Source organism: Phyllobates terribilis, unplaced genomic scaffold (genome assembly GCF_046119375.1).
Source record: "Phyllobates terribilis strain yellow unplaced genomic scaffold, ASM4611937v1 Scaffold_13__5_contigs__length_258822181, whole genome shotgun sequence".
Lineage (NCBI taxonomy): Eukaryota > Metazoa > Chordata > Amphibia > Anura > Dendrobatidae > Phyllobates > Phyllobates terribilis.
The window spans coordinates 188802813-188825259 of record NW_027362773.1 but is presented as its reverse complement, the minus strand read 5'-3'; the positions used below and the strand labels follow the sequence as shown (position 1 = coordinate 188825259).

General features: G+C 37.4%; 1 protein-coding gene across 1 annotated transcript in view; it reads right to left on the bottom strand.

Annotated features, from left to right (window-relative positions):
• The window catches only part of NLRC5 (NLR family CARD domain containing 5), a 306174-nt gene that overhangs the window by 57186 nt on the left and 226541 nt on the right, over nt 1-22447 (bottom strand). Inside the window, exon 25 of the mRNA XM_073659129.1 lies at nt 9485-9565. Coding sequence (XP_073515230.1) covers nt 9485-9565 — 81 coding nt within the window. The remainder of the gene's footprint in view (nt 1-9484; nt 9566-22447) is intronic.

The window sequence follows — 22447 nt, the reverse complement described above, 5'->3', positions numbered from 1 at the left end:
AAAATGACATATTGTCTAAATCAGGTTTTTATGATAAATGTATTTTTTCTTAAATTTTTGATAATGACATGGAAAATTGAGAGGAATAAAAACGATCAAGAAGAAATCTCAGAATTTTCACACCTTATACTGAACTCATATGTCCTGTTCAATAGTGAACACTTTTCACAGTCTCATTATCATCACAGACAATATTATAATGACAGGTAACACCTCTTCATACAGTAGACACCATATCCCATTAGTGTTGCTGACCCTGCTCCTTTTTGCCCAGATATTAGAGCATGCTCAGTTAAGGCTTCCATAAAAACTAATAGGGTCTGAGTCAGTCTATGTGCTCAACAGTGTGCCTAGTGGTCAGTGTGAAAATTGCAAGATATTTTTTTGTATAGAAAGTGATATGAAAAAAAATAAATAAATAAAAAACAACCTCAAAATATTACAGTATTAAAAAAAAAAAAAATACAATTAGCATAAAAATCTGATTTAAAGCATAGGACATTTTCTGAGCATACGCAACAAGAGCATGGTCTGAGAGTGCCAAAAGTGCCACCTACACCCCTGGCACATATTCCTTAGGTACCACAAGTATAAAAACTATAATCTCTGGTTATGTATTACGATATATAAGGGACATCAGAGTTCGTATAGGCCATAAGTAGAAGCAGTGACCCCAAAGACACCAGTCACTAAGCCTGCACCATTACTCCATTTGCCGTGCCTACCACCCAGTACCAATTTTTTTTTTGCAACTTTTGGACTTTTTCCAAGCTCATTAGCAGTGTCGTTTTCAGCAAAAAAAGGATATTAAATAAGTGCAGTATGTGCATATTTATCACACCCATCTGCTTGATGAGAACACTCGTGTTTGGTGTCACGGGCTGAATCAGCCCAAAGATTCAATGTGTCTGTATTGTCTTGAGCAGGCTTCATCTTAGGGGACAGATGGGCCTGGCAGGATATTTATTTCTCAGTGATACCCAAGATGAGTGATGTTTAACTTCTATATCATTGGGATTGAAGGAACAGGACTGAAATGTATTTTTCGAACCTACAGTATGATATAGGGCCAAGAGGTCAAAGCTTTATGGTGTGGGGGCACCCTGGCACTGTTGTCAGAACGTGGCACATTTATATATGGATCCTGTCTATATTCTAATTAGAGACACTTTCTATCACAAAAGTTTATGGAAAAGTTCCCATGAGGGTTGTATCGCTGGTTTTCCAGTATCCTATATGGGAAGAGGTATATAGTAACTTCAGAAGGTTCTTTTTACAAGCAGCGGCATCCATCGCAACAGAAGACAAGCATCGACATCCATCGCAACAGAAGACAAGCATCGACATCCATCGCAACAGAAGACAAGCAGCGGCATCCATCACAACAGAAGACAAGCAGCGGCATCCATCGCCTAAAGGCTCCATTCTTTTCACTGCTATACCACACAGCAAAAAAAGCATACCTGACTTACGCTGGCCTAACGTATGGCAGCTGGACACTTTAGGTCCTCCCTGGGTGAATAAAATGGGATATCTGGTTTCTGCTGGTTCTTTTCTGTTCATACTTTGATACCCTGGTTCAGGCTCTCCCCTATTTCCAACATCTCTCATAGCTACACTTGGGTGGTTCCTAATTTTTGCCCTTCCAACTACTTAGGTAACTTCTCTTAAACAATAATGGGTCGTTCACAAAGAGCCGATTACTGATAACTTGACACCCACACTTGGACGGTTCCTAACTTTTGCTCTTCCGGCTACTTAGGCAGCTTCTCTTGAACGAAGATGGGTCATTCGCAATCGATCTGGCACAAAAATCCGACTACCGACACCTTCACATACACACTTGGACTAATCCTGATGTAATGCACACGCCCGGGCTGAGTGGCGTGTGTGTGTATATGTAGTGATTCCACTGGACCGTGCCGGAGAGTGAATGCCTGGAGGGGCGTAACTAAGTATCCACCCGATCCGACCAGGGTCGCACGACGGCATACGACGCCAGTGCACCAAGGAGGATCCGAGCAGAGGGACCAGGTGCTACTCCAGGACAGACCCCGGACACGGCTGTTGACCCACACAGGGGAATAGAGGAACAGGCAGGTTAGGCTGGCACACAGACTGCTGGGTATAGGCAGACACGGCTGGTATGCAGACTGGCAGATGCTGGTAAGCACGACTGGTATGCAGGCAGGGAGGTACTGGCAGGTACGACAGGTTGGAGCACCGAGTGGATAGGACCCAGTACAGACTGGGACTCAGGAACAGAACCGCAGATGCGGTGGACAAACAGCAGAGTGAGGCCGCCCAGAGCGGCGAGCAAGAGCAGAACAAGACGAGGCCGCCTGGAGCGGTGAGCGAGAGAAGAGCAGGACAAGGCCGCCTGGAGCGGTGAGCGAGAGAGGAGCAGGACGAGACTGCCGAAGCAGCGAGTGAGAGAGGAGCAAGACGAGACTGCCGAAGCAGCGAGCGAGAGAGGAGCAGGACGAGACTGCCGAAGCAGCGAGCGAGAGAGGAGCAGGACAAGACTGCCGGAGCAGCGAGCAAAGGGTCAGAGCAGAGCGAGACTGCCGAATCAGCGAGCAAAGGGTCAGAGCAGAGCGAGACTGCCGGAGCAGCGAGCAAAGAGTCAGAGCAGAGCGAGACTGCCGGAGCAGCGAGCAAAGGGTCAGAGCAGAGCGAGACTGCCGGAGCAGCGAGCAAAGGGTCAGAGCAGAGCGAGACTGCCGGAGCAGTGAGCAAAGGGTCAGAGCAGAGCGAGACTGTCGGAGCAGCGAGCAAAGGGTCAGAGCAGAGGGGACAGGGCTCTGTTCACACGGAACAGACTGGAAGGGAAAGGCAGAACCAGGTACACACAGGATACTTGCAATGAAGTAGCGAGTGGACTCCAAACTCACAAACGGGAGTACAGGGACAACGAGTAGGAGTTAGGTACGGGAACAGATTCTGCAGGAAAAGGGAAGGTACGGACATAGAGAAAAACAGGTAACAGGCTAGGAGAGTATTCAGACAAGAACAGACACAGCAGCAAGATACAGGAGCGGGTCTAGGTATGCGGCCCCTAGAAGGCGGAACGAAAAGGCTAGGAGCGTGTTCAGACAGGAACAGGCAAGATACAGGAACGGGTCTAGGTATGCGGCCCCTAGAAGGCGGAAAGAACAGGCTAGGAGCGTGTTCACACCGGCCTGGAAATACAGCCTCTGGGATAGGCAGAAGACAACAGTCTAGAAGATAGTTCAGACAGGACACAGTTCAGACACGGGAACTGATACCGCAAGGCAGGAAACATAGACAGGACCTGGCACATCAGTGACAGGAAGCCAACTGATAGAACACAATGCTCAGGCATGGATTCCAGGGAGGAGCTGGGTTAAATACCTGGTGACAGACAGCAATAGGCTGAGGACACACAAGGGGTGTGCCTACAGCAGCTACACGAAGCAGGAAGTGATCGGGCGCCGCCCTTAAGCAGCAGAAACAGAGGCAAGCAGACAGCATGGAGGGAAGCCAGGCTAGCAGACTGGACTGGAGATCAAGTGCGCGCTCTTGCACAGTGGGAGATGGACCACTATGCAAGGACGCCGCCAGGTATGTTACACCTGACTTTTGCTCTTCTGACTTCTTAGGCAACTTCTCTTGAACGATGATGGGTCGTTCGCAACCAATCCGGCACAAAGAGCCAACTGCTGACGCCTTCACACCCACACTTTGACGCTATCGATCCAGCACAAAGAGCCAACTGCTGATGCCTTCACACCCACACTTTGACGGCTCTTGACTCTTGATCTTCCGACTACTTAGGCAACTTCTCTTGAACGATGATGGATCGTTTGTGATCGATCCAGTACAAAGAGCTGACTACCGACACCTTCACACCCACACTTGGACAGTTCCTAACTTTTCCTCTTCCGGTTACTTAGGCAACTTCTCTTGAACAATGATGGGTCGTTTTCCCCCGATCCAGTACAAAGAACCTACTACCGACACCTTCACACTCACACTTGGACGGTTCCTGACTTTTGCTCTTCTGGCTACTTAGGCAACTTCCCTTCAACAATGATAGGTTGTTCGTGACCAATCCAGCACAAAGAGCTGACTACCAACACCTTCCCACCCACATTTGTACAGTTCCTAACTTTTGCTCTTCTGTCTACTTCTCACGCACACGCCGGGACTGACTGGCGTGAGCGTGGTTAGTGATCCCACTAGACCATGAACCGAGGAGTGCCTGGAGGGCGTGACTAAGTATCAACTCGGTCCGACCAAGGTCGCACGGCGGCTCAATCGACTCCGTGAACCAGGGAGGAACCGAGCAGAGGGACCAGGTGCTATTCCAGGTCAGACCCCGGTCACAGCTGCTGACCTACACCGGGGAATGCAGGAACAGGCAGGTTAGGCTGGCATACTGACAGGTGGGTACTGGCAGGCACGGCTGGTATGCAGACAGGTGGGTACTCGCAGGCACGGCTAATATGCAGACAGGTGGATACTAGCAGGCACGGCTGGTATACAGACAGGTAAGTACTGGCAGGTAGGAACGCAGGCAGGATAGGGACCAGTACAGACTGGGATACAGGAACAGAGCCGCAAGTGCGGCAGACAAGCAGAACAGAGCAAAACCCGCAGGTGCGGCAGACAAGCAGAACAGAGCAAAACCCGCAGGTGCGGTAGACGAGCAGACCAGAGCAAAACCCACAGGTGCAGTAGACGAGCAGTGCAGTGCAAAACCCGCAGGTGCGGTAGACAAGCAGAGCAGAGCAAAACCCGCAGGTGCAGTAGACAAGCAGAGCAGAGCAAAACCCGCAGGTGCGGTAGACAAGCAGAGCAGAGAAAAACCCACAGGCGCGGTAGACAAGCAGAGCAGAGCAAAACCCGCAGGTGCGGTAGACAAGCAGAGCAGAGCAAAACCCGCAGGTGCGGTAGACAAGCAGAGCAGAGCAAAACGCGCAGGTGCGGTAGACAAGCAGAGCAAAACCTGCTGGTGCGGTAGATAAGCAGAGCAGAGCAAAACCCGCAGGTGCGGAAGACAAGCAGAGCAGAGCAAAACCCGCAGGTGCAGTAGACAAGCAGAGCAGAGCAAAATCCGCAGGTGCAGTAGACAAGCAGAGCAGAGCAAAACACGCAGGTGCGGTAGACAAGCAGAGCAGAGCAAAACCCGCAGGTGCGGTAGACAGGCAGAGCAGAGCAAAACCCACAGGTGCGGTAGACAAGCAGAGCAGAGCAAAACCCGCAGGTGCGGTAGACAAGCAGAGCAGAGCAAAACCCGCAGGTGCGGTAGACAAGCAGAGCAGAGCAAAACCCGCAGGTGCAGTAGACAAGCAGAGCAGAGCAAAACCCGCAGGTGCGGTAGACAAGCAGAGCAGAGCAAAACCCGCAGGTGCGGTAGACAAGCAGAGCAGAGCAAAACCCGCAGGTGCAGTAGACAAGCAGAGCAGAGCAAAACCCGCAGGTGCGGTAGACAAGCAGAGCAGAGCAAAACCCGCAGGTGCGGTAGACAAGCAGAGCAGAGCAAAACCCGCAGGTGCAGTAGACAAGCAGAGCAGAGCAAAACCCGCAGGTGCGGTAGACAAGCAGAGCAGAGAAAAACCCGCAGGCGCGGTAGACAAGCAGAGCAGAGCAAAACCCGCAGGCGCGGTAGACAAGCAGAGCAGAGCAAAACCCGCAGGTGCGGTAGACAAGCAGAGCAGAGAAAAACCCGCAGGTGCGGTAGACAAGCAGAGCAGAGAAAAACCCGCAGGCGCGGTAGACAAGCAGAGCAGAGCAAAACCCGCAGGTGCGGTAGACAAGCAGAGCAGAGAAAAACCCGCAGGCGCGGTAGACAAGCAGAGCAGAGCAAAACCCGCAGACGCGGTAGACAAGCAGAGCAGAACAGAACCCGCAGGCGCCGTAGACAATCAGAGCAGAGGAAAACCCGCAGGCGCGGTAGACAAGCAAACCAGAGCAAAACCCGCAGGTGCGGTAGACAAGCAGAGCAGAGCAAAACCTGCAGGTGTGGTAGACAAGCAGAGCAAGACCCGCAGGTGCGGTAGACAAGCAGAGCAGAGCAAAACCCGCAGGTGCGGTAGACAAGCAGAGCAGAGCAAAACCCGCAGGTGCGGTAGACAAACAGAGCAGAGCAAAACACGCAGGTGCAGTAGACAAGCAGAGCAGAACAAAACCCGCAGGTGCGGTAGACAAGCAGAGCAGAGCAAAACCCGCAGGTGCGGTAGACAAGCAGAGCAGAGCAAAACCCGCAGGTGCGGTAGACAAGCAGAGCAGAGCAAAACCCGCAGGTGCGGTAGACAAGCAGAGCAGAGCAAAACCCGCAGGTGCAGTAGACAAGCAGAGCAGAGCAAAACCCGCAGGTGCGGTAGACAAGCAGAGCAGAGCAAAACCCGCAGGTGCGGTAGACAAGCAGAGCAGAGCAAAACCCGCAGGTGCAGTAGACAAGCAGAGCAGAGCAAAACCCGCAGGTGCGGTAGACAAGCAGAGCAGAGAAAAACCCGCAGGCGCGGTAGACAAGCAGAGCAGAGCAAAACCCGCAGGCGCGGTAGACAAGCAGAGCAGAGCAAAACCCGCAGGTGCGGTAGACAAGCAGAGCAGAGAAAAACCCGCAGGTGCGGTAGACAAGCAGAGCAGAGAAAAACCCGCAGGCGCGGTAGACAAGCAGAGCAGAGCAAAACCCACAGGTGCGGTAGACAAGCAGAGCAGAGAAAAACCCGCAGGCGCGGTAGACAAGCAGAGCAGAGCAAAACCCGCAGACGCGGTAGACAAGCAGAGCAGAACAGAACCCGCAGGCGCCGTAGACAATCAGAGCAGAGGAAAACCCGCAGGCGCGGTAGACAAGCAAACCAGAGCAAAACCCGCAGGTGCGGTAGACAAGCAGAGCAGAGCAAAACCTGCAGGTGTGGTAGACAAGCAGAGCAAAACCCGCAGGTGCGGTAGACAAGCAGAGCAGAGCAAAACCCGCAGGTGCGGTAGACAAGCAGAGCAGAGCAAAACCCGCAGGTGCGGTAGACAAACAGAGCAGAGCAAAACACGCAGGTGCAGTAGACAAGCAGAGCAGAACAAAACCCGCAGGTGCGGTAGACAAGCAGAGCAGAGCAAAACCCGCAGGTGCGGTAGACAAGCAGAGCAGAGCAAAACCCGCAGGTGCGGTAGACAAGCAGAGCAGAGCAAAACCCGCAGGTGCGGTAGACAAGCAGAGCAGATACACACAAGGTACTTACAATGAAGTAGCGAGTGGACACTAAACTCACAAACAGAAGTACAGAGACAAAGAGTTGGAGTTAGGTGCAGGTTCAGACACTGCAAGAAAAGGAAAGATACGAACATAGAGACAAACAAGTAATGGGCTAGGACACTGTTCAGACAGGAACTGAACCAGGAACAAGATACAGGAATGAGCCTGGGAAATCAGCCCCCCTGGGTGGCGGAAACAGAATAGAAGTCACAGATACAGGCAACGAGCCTAGGTATACAGCCCCCAGGGTGGCGGAACAGACAAGAAGTCACAGATACAGGTAACAGGCCTGGGTACTCAGCCCCCAGGGTGGTGGAAACAGACAAGATACAGAACAGGACCTGGCAACTCAGTTGCACAGAACACACTGAAAGAAAGTGTTGCTCAGGCCCCTCCTACTGGGTGGAAGGGGTTTAAGTATCCAGTGACTCACAACAATAGGCTGGGGACGCATTAGAAGTGCACACACAGTAACTATAAGAATCAGGCAGTAACCGTAACGCCGCTCTAAGCAATCAGACAAGAGACATGCACACAGCAGGTACTGGAGCAAAGTGTGCAGCCTGGACTGATAGGTAAGATGGCAGTCTTGCATGGTGGGAGGTGGTAAACCATGCCAGCACGCTGCCAGGGATGTTACACTACTTAGGCAACTTCCCTTGAACAATGATGGGTCGTTTGCGACCGATCCAGCACAAAGAGCTGACTACCAACACCTTCCCACCCACCACACTTGGACGGTTCCTGACTTTTACTCTTCCAGCTACTTAGGCAACTTCTCTTGAACGATGATGAATCGCTCGCGATTGATCCGGCACAAAGAGCCGACTACCGACACCTTCCCACGCACACTTGGACGGTCCATGACTTTTGCTCTTCTGGCTACTTAGGCAACTTCTTTTGAATGATGATGGATTGTTCGCGATCGATCCAGCACAAAGAGCCGACTACCAACACCTTCACATATACACTTGAAACTTGAACTGTTCTTGACTTTTGCCCTTCCGGCTACTTAGGCGACTTCTTTTGAACAATGATGGGTCGTTCGCAACCGGTCCGGCACAAAGAGCTGACTACCAACACCTTTCCACCCACACTTGGACAGTTCCTAACTTTTGTTCTTCCAGCTACTTAGGCAACTTCTCTTGAACGATGATGGGTCATTCGCAATCGATTCAGCACAAAGAGCCGACTACCGACACCTTCACACCCACACTTGGACGGTTCCTAACTTTTGTCCTTCTGGCTACTTAGGCAACTTCTCTTGAACAATGATAGGTTATTCGCGAATGATCCGGCACAAAGAGACGACTGCTGACGCCTTCCCACCCACACTTGGACAGTAACTAACTTTGGTCGTTCTGGCTACTTAGGCAACTTCTCTTGAAAGATGATGGATCATTCGCAATCGATCTGACTGAAAGGGCCGACTACCGACACCTTTACACCCACAATTGGTGGTTTCCTAACTTTTGCCATTTCCGCATCTTAGGCAACTTCTCTTGAATGATGATGAATTGTTTGTGATCGATCAGGCACAAAGAGCCGACTACTGACACCTTCCCACCCACAATTGGACGGTTCCTGACTTTTGCTATTCCAGCTCACGGACGGACAGCCGCACAGGGGCCCAGAGATATAGGGGCCCATTGCATTTTTAGAAGCTCGTAGGCTGCAAAGGGCCCATATATCGTTCTTGCACAGGGCCCTTTTCTGCCTGTGTATCTATCAGTTTCAACATAATTAAAAAAAATATTTCCATTGCATTGTGCTATATAGAGGCACCAACAGCAGCACATGGACAGCAACTCGAAGCCCGTGTGCCTTCGGACCGCCTTCACGCTAATTGCGCTTTTATTATAATTATTGCAGTTGAGTCATGCATTTTTACCATTCTTTTGCAAAAATACTTCTCTTACATTTTCCTCATCATTTACATGAAGCATATATTGTATTTTGTTATTTCCATTCCCTTCTATGGAGAAATATAGTTATCGGCCAAGCACTGCGGTGATAACAGTTACAACACTGACATCTTCAGGTCAAAGCCAGTACTACACATCACTAAAACCAACACTAAAACAAAATACAAAATATTAAAAAATAGTATTTTCCAATTTGGGTGCTGGAAGAAAAAGAAATAATGAAGTGATGGTCCATAACAAGAGGAAAATGTTCTTTTTTTCCTTTTCACTGATTTTGATAAATCTCCTAGGCATTAACTGTATAAATCCATGCTTTACACTTCAGTCATTTCTCTCTTACCTGGCACTGATCTCTGTCATATTTTTGATAGAGAGGAGTAACTGCAGGATGCCGTCCTCTGATAGATTGTTTGAGCACATGCTGGAAAAAAAATGGTATTAAAAGAGGTCAGAATACAGTCCTGGGGATCAGTCATTTTACAATAAACTGCAATTATTCGGTATTGCACAAAAATTGCATGTTCAAATTCCCTATAAGGGTCAATTAAAAAAATGTAAAAAAAACCGGTGAAAAATAGAAAAAAAAATACGGAAAAAAAATAGAGAAAAAGAGTTTGAATCCATCCCCCTTTTTCCCAGATCGTAAACGAAATCTATAAAAAAAATAGAAAAAAAATAAATAAAAACATAACCTATTTGGTATGTGTGTATAACTGTGTGAACGGAATATTACCATATTTATCCCATATGGACAGTAAAAAATACAGCCCTTCTCCCATAATATAAATAAAATCTAACATATTATTAAAATATTTAGATGTCAGAGTCCTCAGTGGTTAATACCTAATGGCTAACTGAAAAGACGGCTACAGGTTGCAAGATTTCCAGACAATGCAGGCATATATAAATATATACATATATAAAAATTGCAGATTTTTTTGTTTTTTTGGGGGGATTGGGAAGGGGTGGGGGTACCTCCCATCGCCCAAAAAAGAAATAAAAAGATATCAGACAGTAGTATGGAGCACGGCAACGATGAATAGTATAAGCCCGGACTGCAAGAACGAGCCCTGATACACGAATGAAGAATAAAAACGTTATAGCTCTTTGAAGGCGACGAGGAAAGCGAAGAGGGGACAAAGGCTCGCAGAAACCTCAAGCGGCCCTGACTACATGGCAATATTATTCTGTCACTATATGGCAATATTATTCTGTCACTATATGGCAATATTATTCTGTCAGTATATGGTAATATTATTCTGTCACTATATGGCAATATTATTCTGTCATTACATGGCAATATTATTCTGTCACTATATGGCAATATTATTCTGTCACTATTTGGCAATATTATTCTGTAACTATATGGCAATATTATTTTGTCGGTATATGGTAATATTATTCTGTCACTATATGGCAAAATTATTCTGTCAGTATATGGGAATATTATTCTGTCAGTATATGGCAATATTATTCTGTCAGTACATGGCAATATTATTCTGTAATTATATGGCAATATTATTCTGTCAGTATATGGCAATATTATTCTGTCAGTACATGGCAATATTATTCTGTAATTATATGGCAATATTATTCTGTCAGTATATGGCAATATTATTCTGTAACTATATGGCAATATTATTCTGTCACTATATGGCAATATTATTTTGTCGGTATATGGTAATATTATTCTGTCACTATATGGCAATATTATTCTGTCATTACATGGCAATATTATTCTGTCACTATATGGCAATATTATTCTGTCACTATTTGGCAATATTATTCTGTAACTATATGGCAATATTATTTTGTCGGTATATGGTAATATTATTATGTCACTATATGGCAATATTATTCTATCATTACATGGCAATATTATTCTGTTACTATATGGCAATATTATTCTGTCAGTATATGGCAATATTATTCTGTCACTATATGGCAATATTATTCTGTAACTATATGGCAATATTATTCTGTCACTATTTGGCAATATTATTCTGTAACTATATGGCAATATTATTTTGTCGGTATATGGTAATATTATTCTGTCACTATATGGCAATATTATTCTGTCACTATTTGGCAATATTATTCTGTAACTATATGGCAATATTATTCTGTAACTATATGGCAATATTATTCTGTCACTATTTGGCAATATTATTCTGTAACTATATGGCAATATTATTTTGTCGGTATATGGTAATATTATTCTGTCACTATATGGCAATATTATTCTATCATTACATGGCAATATTATTCTGTTACTATATGGCAATATTATTCTGTCAGTATATGGCAATATTATTCTGTCACTATATGGCAATATTATTCTGTAACTATATGGCAATATTATTCTGTCACTATATGGCAATATCATTCTGTAACTATATGGCAATATTATTTTGTCGGTATATGGTAATATTATTCTGTCACTATATGGCAATATTATTCTGTCACTATTTGGCAATATTATTCTGTAACTATATGGCAATATTATTTTGTCGGTATATGGTAATATTATTCTATCACTATATGGCAATATTATTCTGTAACTATATGGCAATATTATTCTGTCATTACATGGCAATATTATTCTGTTACTATATGGCAATATTATTCTGTCAGTATATGGCAAAATTATTCTGTCACTATATGGCAATATTATTCTGTAACTATATGGCAATATTATTCTGTCAGTATATGGCAATATTATTCTGTCACTATATGGCAATATTATTCTGTCACTATTTGGCAATATTATTCTGTAACTATATGGCAATATTATTTTGTCGGTATATGGTAATATTATTCTATCACTATATGGCAATATTATTCTGTAACTATATGGCAATATTATTCTGTCATTACATGGCAATATTATTCTGTTACTATATGGCAATATTATTCTGTCAGTATATGGCAAAATTATTCTGTCAGTACATGGCAATATTATTCTGTAATTATATGGCAATATTATTCTGTCACTATATGGCAATATTATTCTGTAATTATATGGCAATATTATTCTGTCAGTATATGGCAATATTATTCTGTAACTATATGGCAATATTATTCTGTCACTATATGGCAATATTATTTTGTCGGTATATGGTAATATTATTCTGTCAGTACATGGCAATATTATTCTGTAATTATATGGCAATATTATTCTGTCACTATATGGCAATATTATTCTGTCAGTACATGGCAATATTATTCTGTAATTATATGGCAATATTATTCTGTCACTATATGGCAATATTATTCTGTAATTATATGGCAATATTATTCTGTCAGTATATGGCAATATTATTCTGTAACTATATGGCAATATTATTCTGTCACTATATGGCAATATTATTTTGTCGGTATATGGTAATATTATTCTGTCACTATATGGCAATATTATTCTGTCATTACATGGCAATATTATTCTGTCACTATATGGCAATATTATTCTGTCACTATTTGGCAATATTATTCTGTAACTATATGGCAATATTATTTTGTCGGTATATGGTAATATTATTATGTCACTATATGGCAATATTATTCTATCATTACATGGCAATATTATTCTGTTACTATATGGCAATATTATTCTGTCAGTATATGGCAATATTATTCTGTCACTATATGGCAATATTATTCTGTAACTATATGGCAATATTATTCTGTCACTATTTGGCAATATTATTCTGTAACTATATGGCAATATTATTTTGTCGGTATATGGTAATATTATTCTGTCACTATATGGCAATATTATTCTATCATTACATGGCAATATTATTCTGTTACTATATGGCAATATTATTCTGTCAGTATATGGCAATATTATTCTGTCACTATATGGCAATATTATTCTGTAACTATATGGCAATATTATTCTGTCACTATATGGCAATATCATTCTGTAACTATATGGCAATATTATTTTGTCGGTATATGGTAATATTATTCTGTCACTATATGGCAATATTATTCTGTCACTATTTGGCAATATTATTCTGTAACTATATGGCAATATTATTTTGTCGGTATATGGTAATATTATTCTATCACTATATGGCAATATTATTCTGTAACTATATGGCAATATTATTCTGTCATTACATGGCAATATTATTCTGTTACTATATGGCAATATTATTCTGTCAGTATATGGCAAAATTATTCTGTCACTATATGGCAATATTATTCTGTAACTATATGGCAATATTATTCTGTCAGTATATGGCAATATTATTCTGTCACTATATGGCAATATTATTCTGTCACTATTTGGCAATATTATTCTGTAACTATATGGCAATATTATTTTGTCGGTATATGGTAATATTATTCTATCACTATATGGCAATATTATTCTGTAACTATATGGCAATATTATTCTGTCATTACATGGCAATATTATTCTGTTACTATATGGCAATATTATTCTGTCAGTATATGGCAAAATTATTCTGTCACTATATGGCAATATTATTCTGTAACTATATGGCAATATTATTCTGTCAGTATATGGCAATATTATTCTGTCACTATATGGCAATATTATTCTGTAACTATATGGCAATATTATTCTGTCACTATATGGCAATATCATTCTGTAACTATATCGCAATATTATTTTGTCGGTATATGGTAATATTATTCTGTCACTACATGGCAATATTATTCTGTCACTATATAGTAATATTATTCTGTCAGTATATGGCAATATTATTCTGTAACTATATGGCAATATTATTCTGTCACTATATGGCAATATCATTCTGTAACTATATGGCAATATTATTTTGTCGGTATATGGTAATATTATTCTGTAACTATATGGCAATATTATTCTGTCATTACATGGCAATATTATTCTGTTACTATATGGCAATATTATTATGTCAGTATATGGCAATATTATTCTGTCACTATATGGCAATATTATTCTGTAACTATATGGCAATATTATTTTGTCACTATATGGCAATATCATTCTGTAACTATATGGCAATATTATTTTGTCGGTATATGGTAATATTATTCTGTCACTATTTGGCAATATTGTTCTGTAACTATATGGTAATATTATTTTGTCGGTATATGGCAATATTATTCTGTTACTATATGGCAATATTATTTTGTCGGTATATGGTAATATTATTCTATCACTATATGGCAATATTATTCTGTAACTATATGGCAATATTATTCTGTCATTACATGGCAATATTATTCTGTTACTATATGGCAATATTATTCTGTCAGTATATGGCAATATTATTCTGTCACTATATGGCAATATTATTCTGTCACTATATGGCAATATTATTCTGTAACTATATGGCAATATTATTCTGTCACTATATGGCAATATCATTCTGTAACTATATGGCAATATTATTTTGTCGGTATATGGTAATATTATTCTGTCACTACATGGCAATATTACTCTGTCACTATATAGTAATATTATTCTGTCAGTATATGGCAATATTATTCTGTCACTATATGGCAATATTATTCTGTCACCATATGGCAATATTATTCTGTCACTATATGGCAATATTATTCTGTCACTATATAGTAATATTATTCTGTCAGTATATGGCAATATTATTCTGTCACTATATGGCAATATTATTCTGTCACTATATGGCAATATTATTCTGTCAGTATATGGCAATATTATTCTGTCATTACATGGCAATATTATTCTGTCACTATATGGCAATATTATTCTGACACTATTTGGCAATATTATTCTGTAACTATATGGCAATATTATTTTGTCGGTATATGGTAATATTATTCTGTCACTATATGGCAATATTATTCTGTCATTACATGGCAATATTATTCTGTCACTATATGGCAATATTATTCTGTCACTATTTGGCAATATTATTCTGTAACTATATGGCAATATTATTTTGTCGGTATATGGTAATATTATTCTGTCACTATATGGCAATATTATTCTATCATTACATGGCAATATTATTCTGTCACTATATGGCAATATTATTCTGTCACTATATGGCAATATTATTCTGTCAGTATATGGTAATATTATTCTGTCACTATATGGCAATATTATTCTGTCATTACATGGCAATATTATTCTGTCACTATATGGCAATATTATTCTGTCACTATTTGGCAATATTATTCTGTAACTATATGGCAATATTATTTTGTCGGTATATGGTAATATTATTCTGTCACTATATGGCAAAATTATTCTGTCAGTATATGGGAATATTATTCTGTCAGTATATGGCAATATTATTCTGTCAGTACATGGCAATATTATTCTGTAATTATATGGCAATATTATTCTGTCAGTATATGGCAATATTATTCTGTAACTATATGGCAATATTATTCTGTAACTATATGGCAATATTATTTTGTCGGTATATGGTAATATTATTCTGTCACTATATGGCAATATTATTCTGTCATTACATGGCAATATTATTCTGTCACTATATGGCAACATTATTCTGTCACTATTTGGCAATATTATTCTGTAACTATATGGCAATATTATTTTGTCGGTATATGGTAATATTATTCTGTCACTATATGGCAATATTATTCTATCATTACATGGCAATATTATTCTGTTACTATATGGCAATATTATTCTGTCAGTATATGGCAATATTATTCTGTCACTATATGGCAATATTATTCTGTAACTATATGGCAATATTATTCTGTCACTATTTGGCAATATTATTCTGTAACTATATGGCAATATTATTTTGTCGGTATATGGTAATATTATTCTGTCACTATATGGCAATATTATTCTATCATTACATGGCAATATTATTCTGTTACTATATGGCAATATTATTCTGTCAGTATATGGCAATATTATTCTGTCACTATATGGCAATATTATTCTGTAACTATATGGCAATATTATTCTGTCACTATATGGCAATATCATTCTGTAACTATATGGCAATATTATTTTGTCGGTATATGGTAATATTATTCTGTCACTATATGGCAATATTATTCTGTCACTATTTGGCAATATTATTCTGTAACTATATGGCAATATTATTTTGTCGGTATATGGTAATATTATTCTATCACTATATGGCAATATTATTCTGTAACTATATGGCAATATTATTCTGTCATTACATGGCAATATTATTCTGTTACTATATGGCAATATTATTCTGTCAGTATATGGCAAAATTATTCTGTCACTATATGGCAATATTATTCTGTAACTATATGGCAATATTATTCTGTCAGTATATGGCAATATTATTCTGTCACTATATGGCAATATTATTCTGTCACTATTTGGCAATATTATTCTGTAACTATATGGCAATATTATTTTGTCGGTATATGGTAATATTATTCTATCACTATATGGCAATATTATTCTGTAACTATATGGCAATATTATTCTGTCATTACATGGCAATATTATTCTGTTACTATATGGCAATATTATTCTGTCAGTATATGGCAAAATTATTCTGTCACTATATGGCAATATTATTCTGTAACTATATGGCAATATTATTCTGTCAGTATATGGCAATATTATTCTGTCACTATATGGCAATATTATTCTGTAACTATATGGCAATATTATTCTGTCACTATATGGCAATATCATTCTGTAACTATATCGCAATATTATTTTGTCGGTATATGGTAATATTATTCTGTCACTACATGGCAATATTATTCTGTCACTATATAGTAATATTATTCTGTCAGTATATGGCAATATTATTCTGTAACTATATGGCAATATTATTCTGTCACTATATGGCAATATCATTCTGTAACTATATGGCAATATTATTTTGTCGGTATATGGTAATATTATTCTGTAACTATATGGCAATATTATTCTGTCATTACATGGCAATATTATTCTGTTACTATATGGCAATATTATTATGTCAGTATATGGCAATATTATTCTGTCACTATATGGCAATATTATTCTGTAACTATATGGCAATATTATTTTGTCACTATATGGCAATATCATTCTGTAACTATATGGCAATATTATTTTGTCGGTATATGGTAATATTATTCTGTCACTATTTGGCAATATTGTTCTGTAACTATATGGTAATATTATTTTGTCGGTATATGGCAATATTATTCTGTTACTATATGGCAATATTATTTTGTCGGTATATGGTAATATTATTCTATCACTATATGGCAATATTATTCTGTAACTATATGGCAATATTATTCTGTCATTACATGGCAATATTATTCTGTTACTATATGGCAATATTATTCTGTCAGTATATGGCAATATTATTCTGTCACTATATGGCAATATTATTCTGTCACTATATGGCAATATTATTCTGTAACTATATGGCAATATTATTCTGTCACTATATGGCAATATCATTCTGTAACTATATGGCAATATTATTTTGTCGGTATATGGTAATATTATTCTGTCACTACATGGCAATATTACTCTGTCACTATATAGTAATATTATTCTGTCAGTATATGGCAATATTATTCTGTCACTATATGGCAATATTATTCTGTCACCATATGGCAATATTATTCTGTCACTATATGGCAATATTATTCTGTCACTATATAGTAATATTATTCTGTCAGTATATGGCAATATTATTCTGTCACTATATGGCAATATTATTCTGTCACTATATGGCAATATTATTCTGTCAGTATATGGCAATATTATTCTGTCATTACATGGCAATATTATTCTGTCACTATATGGCAATATTATTCTGTCACTATTTGGCAATATTATTCTGTAACTATATGGCAATATTATTTTGTCGGTATATGGTAATATTATTCTGTCACTATATGGCAATATTATTCTGTCATTACATGGCAATATTATTCTGTCACTATATGGCAATATTATTCTGTCACTATTTGGCAATATTATTCTGTAACTATATGGCAATATTATTTTGTCGGTATATGGTAATATTATTCTGTCACTATATGGCAATATTATTCTATCATTACATGGCAATATTATTCTGTCACTATATGGCAATATTATTCTGTAACTATATGGCAATATTATTCTGTCAGTATATGGGAATATTATTCTGTCAGTATATGGCAATATTATTCTGTCAGTACATGGCAATATTATTCTGTAATTATATGGCAATATTATTCTGTCAGTATATGGCAATATTATTCTGTCAGTACATGGCAATATTATTCTGTAATTATATGGCAATATTATTCTGTCAGTATATGGCAATATTATTCTGTAACTATATGGCAATATTATTCTGTCACTATATGGCAATATTATTCTGTAACTATATGGCAATATTATTTTGTCGGTATATGGTAATATTATTCTGTCACTATATGGCAATATTATTCTATCATTACATGGCAATATTATTCTGTTACTATATGGCAATATTATTCCGTCAGTATATGGCAATATTATTCTGTCACTATATGGCAATATTATTCTGTAACTATATGGCAATATTATTCTGTCACTATTTGGCAATATTATTCTGTAACTATATGGCAATATTATTTTGTCGGTATATGGTAATATTATTCTGTCACTATATGGCAATATTATTCTATCATTACATGGCAATATTATTCTGTTACTATATGGCAATATTATTCTGTCAGTATATGGCAATATTATTCTGTCACTATATGGCAATATTATTCTGTAACTATATGGCAATATTATTCTGTCACTATATGGCAATATCATTCTGTAACTATATGGCAATATTATTTTGTCGGTATATGGTAATATTATTCTGTCACTATATGGCAATATCATTCTGTAACTATATGGCAATATTATTTTGTCGGTATATGGCAATATTATTCTGTCACTATATGGCAATATCATTCTGTAACTATATGGCAATATTATTTTGTCGGTATATGGTAATATTATTCTGTCACTATATGGCAATATTATTCTGTCACTATTTGGCAATATTATTCTGTAACTATATGGCAATATTATTTTGTCGGTATATGGTAATATTATTCTATCACTATATGGCAATATTATTCTGTAACTATATGGCAATATTATTCTGTCATTACATGGCAATATTATTCTGTTACTATATGGCAATATTATTCTGTCAGTATATGGCAAAATTATTCTGTCACTATATGGCAATATTATTCTGTAACTATATGGCAATATTATTCTGTCAGTATATGGCAATATTATTCTGTCACTATATGGCAATATTATTCTGTCACTATTTGGCAATATTATTCTGTAACTATATGGCAATATTATTTTGTCGGTATATGGTAATATTATTCTATCACTATATGGCAATATTATTCTGTAACTATATGGCAATATTATTCTGTCATTACATGGCAATATTATTCTGTTACTATATGGCAATATTATTCTGTCAGTATATGGCAAAATTATTCTGTCACTATATGGCAATATTATTCTGTAACTATATGGCAATATTATTCTGTCAGTATATGGCAATATTATTCTGTCACTATATGGCAATATTATTCTGTCACTATATGGCAATATTCTGTAACTATATCGCAATATTATTTTGTCGGTATATGGTAATATTATTCTGTCACTACATGGCAATATTATTCTGTCACTATATAGTAATATTATTCTGTCAGTATATGGCAATATTATTCTGTAACTATATGGCAATATTATTCTGTCACTATATGGCAATATCATTCTGTAACTATATGGCAATATTATTTTGTCGGTATATGGTAATATTATTCTGTAACTATATGGCAATATTATTCTGTCATTACATGGCAATATTATTCTGTTACTATATGGCAATATTATTATGTCAGTATATGGCAATATTATTCTGTCACTATATGGCAATATTATTCTGTAACTATATGGCAATATTATTTTGTCACTATATGGCAATATCATTCTGTAACTATATGGCAATATTATTTTGTCGGTATATGGTAATATTATTCTGTCACTATTTGGCAATATTGTTCTGTAACTATATGGTAATATTATTTTGTCGGTATATGGCAATATTATTCTGTTACTATATGGCAATATTATTTTGTCGGTATATGGTAATATTATTCTATCACTATATGGCAATATTATTCTGTAACTATATGGCAATATTATTCTGTCATTACATGGCAATATTATTCTGTTACTGTATGGCAATTTTATTCTGTCACTATATGGCAATATTATTCTGTAACTATATGGCAATATTATTTTGTCGGTATATGGTAATATTATTCTGTAACTATATGGCAATATTATTCTGTCATTACATGGCAATATTATTCTGTTACTATATGGCAATATTATTATGTCAGTATATGGCAATATTATTCTGTCACTATATGGCAATATTATTCTGTAACTATATGGCAATATTATTTTGTCACTATATGGCAATATCATTCTGTAACTATATGGCAATATTATTTTGTCGGTATATGGTAATATTATTCTGTCACTATTTGGCAATATTGTTCTGTAACTATATGGTAATATTATTTTGTCGGTATATGGCAATATTATTCTGTTACTATATGGCAATATTATTTTGTCGGTATATGGTAATATTATTCTATCACTATATGGCAATATTATTCTGTAACTATATGGCAATATTATTCTGTCATTACATGGCAATATTATTCTGTTACTATATGGCAATATTATTCTGTCAGTATATGGCAATATTATTCTGTCACTATATGGCAATATTATTCTGTAACTATATGGCAATATTATTCTGTCACTATATGGCAATATCATTCTGTAACTATATGGCAATATTATTTTGTCGGTATATGGTAATATTATTCTGTCACTACATGGCAATATTACTCTGTCACTATATAGTAATATTATTCTGTCAGTATATGGCAATATTATTCTGTCACTATATGGCAATATTATTCTGTCACCATATGGCAATATTATTCTGTCACTATATGGCAATATTATTCTGTCACTATATAGTAATATTATTCTGTCAGTATATGGCAATATTATTCTGTCACTATATGGCAATATTATTCTGTCACTATATAGTAATATTATTCTGTCACTATATGGCAATATTATTCTGTAACTATATGGCAATATTATTCTGTCACTATATAGTAATATTATTCTGTCACTATATGGCAATATTATTCTGTCACCATATGGCAATATTATTCTGTCAGTATATGGCAATATTATTCTGTCAATATATAGTAATATTATTCTGTCAGTATATGGCAATATTATTCGGTCACTATATAGTAATATTATTCTGTCAGTATATGGCAATATTATTCTGTCACTATATGGCAATAGTATTTAGACACTACATGGCAATATTATTCTGTAACTATATGGCAATATTATTCTGTCAGTATATGGCAATATTATTCTGTAACTATATGGCAATATTATTCTGTCACTATATGGCAATATTATTCTGTCACTATATTGCAATATTATTCTGTAACTATATGGCAATATTATTTTGTCGGTATATGGTAATATTATTCTGTCACTATATGGCAATATTATTCTGTCATTACATGGCAATATTATTCTGTCATTATATGGCAATATTATTCTGTCACTATTTGGCAATATTATTCTGTAACTATATGGCAATATTATTTTGTCGGTATATGGTAATATTATTCTGTCACTATATGGCAATATTATTCTGTCATTACATGGCAATATTATTCTGTTACTATATGGCAATATTATTCTGTCAGTATATGGCAATATTATTCTGTAACTATATGGCAATATTATTCTGTAACTATATGGCAATATTATTCTGTAACTATATGGCAATATTATTCTGTCACTATATGGCAATATCATTCTGTAACTATATCGCAATATTATTTTGTCGGTATATGGTAATATTATTCTGTCACTATATGGCAATATTATTCTGTCACTATATAGTAATATTATTCTGTCACTATATGGCAATATTATTCTGTAACTATATGGCAATATTATTCTGTCACTATATAGTAATATTATTCTGTCACTATATGGCAATATTATTCTGTCACCATATGGCAATATTATTCTGTCAGTATATGGCAATATTATTCTGTCACTATATAGTAATATTATTCTGTCAGTATATGGCAATATTATTCGGTCACTATATAGTAATATTATTCTGTCAGTATATGGCAATATTATTCTGTCACTACATGGCAATATTATTCTGTCAGTATATGGCAATAGTAT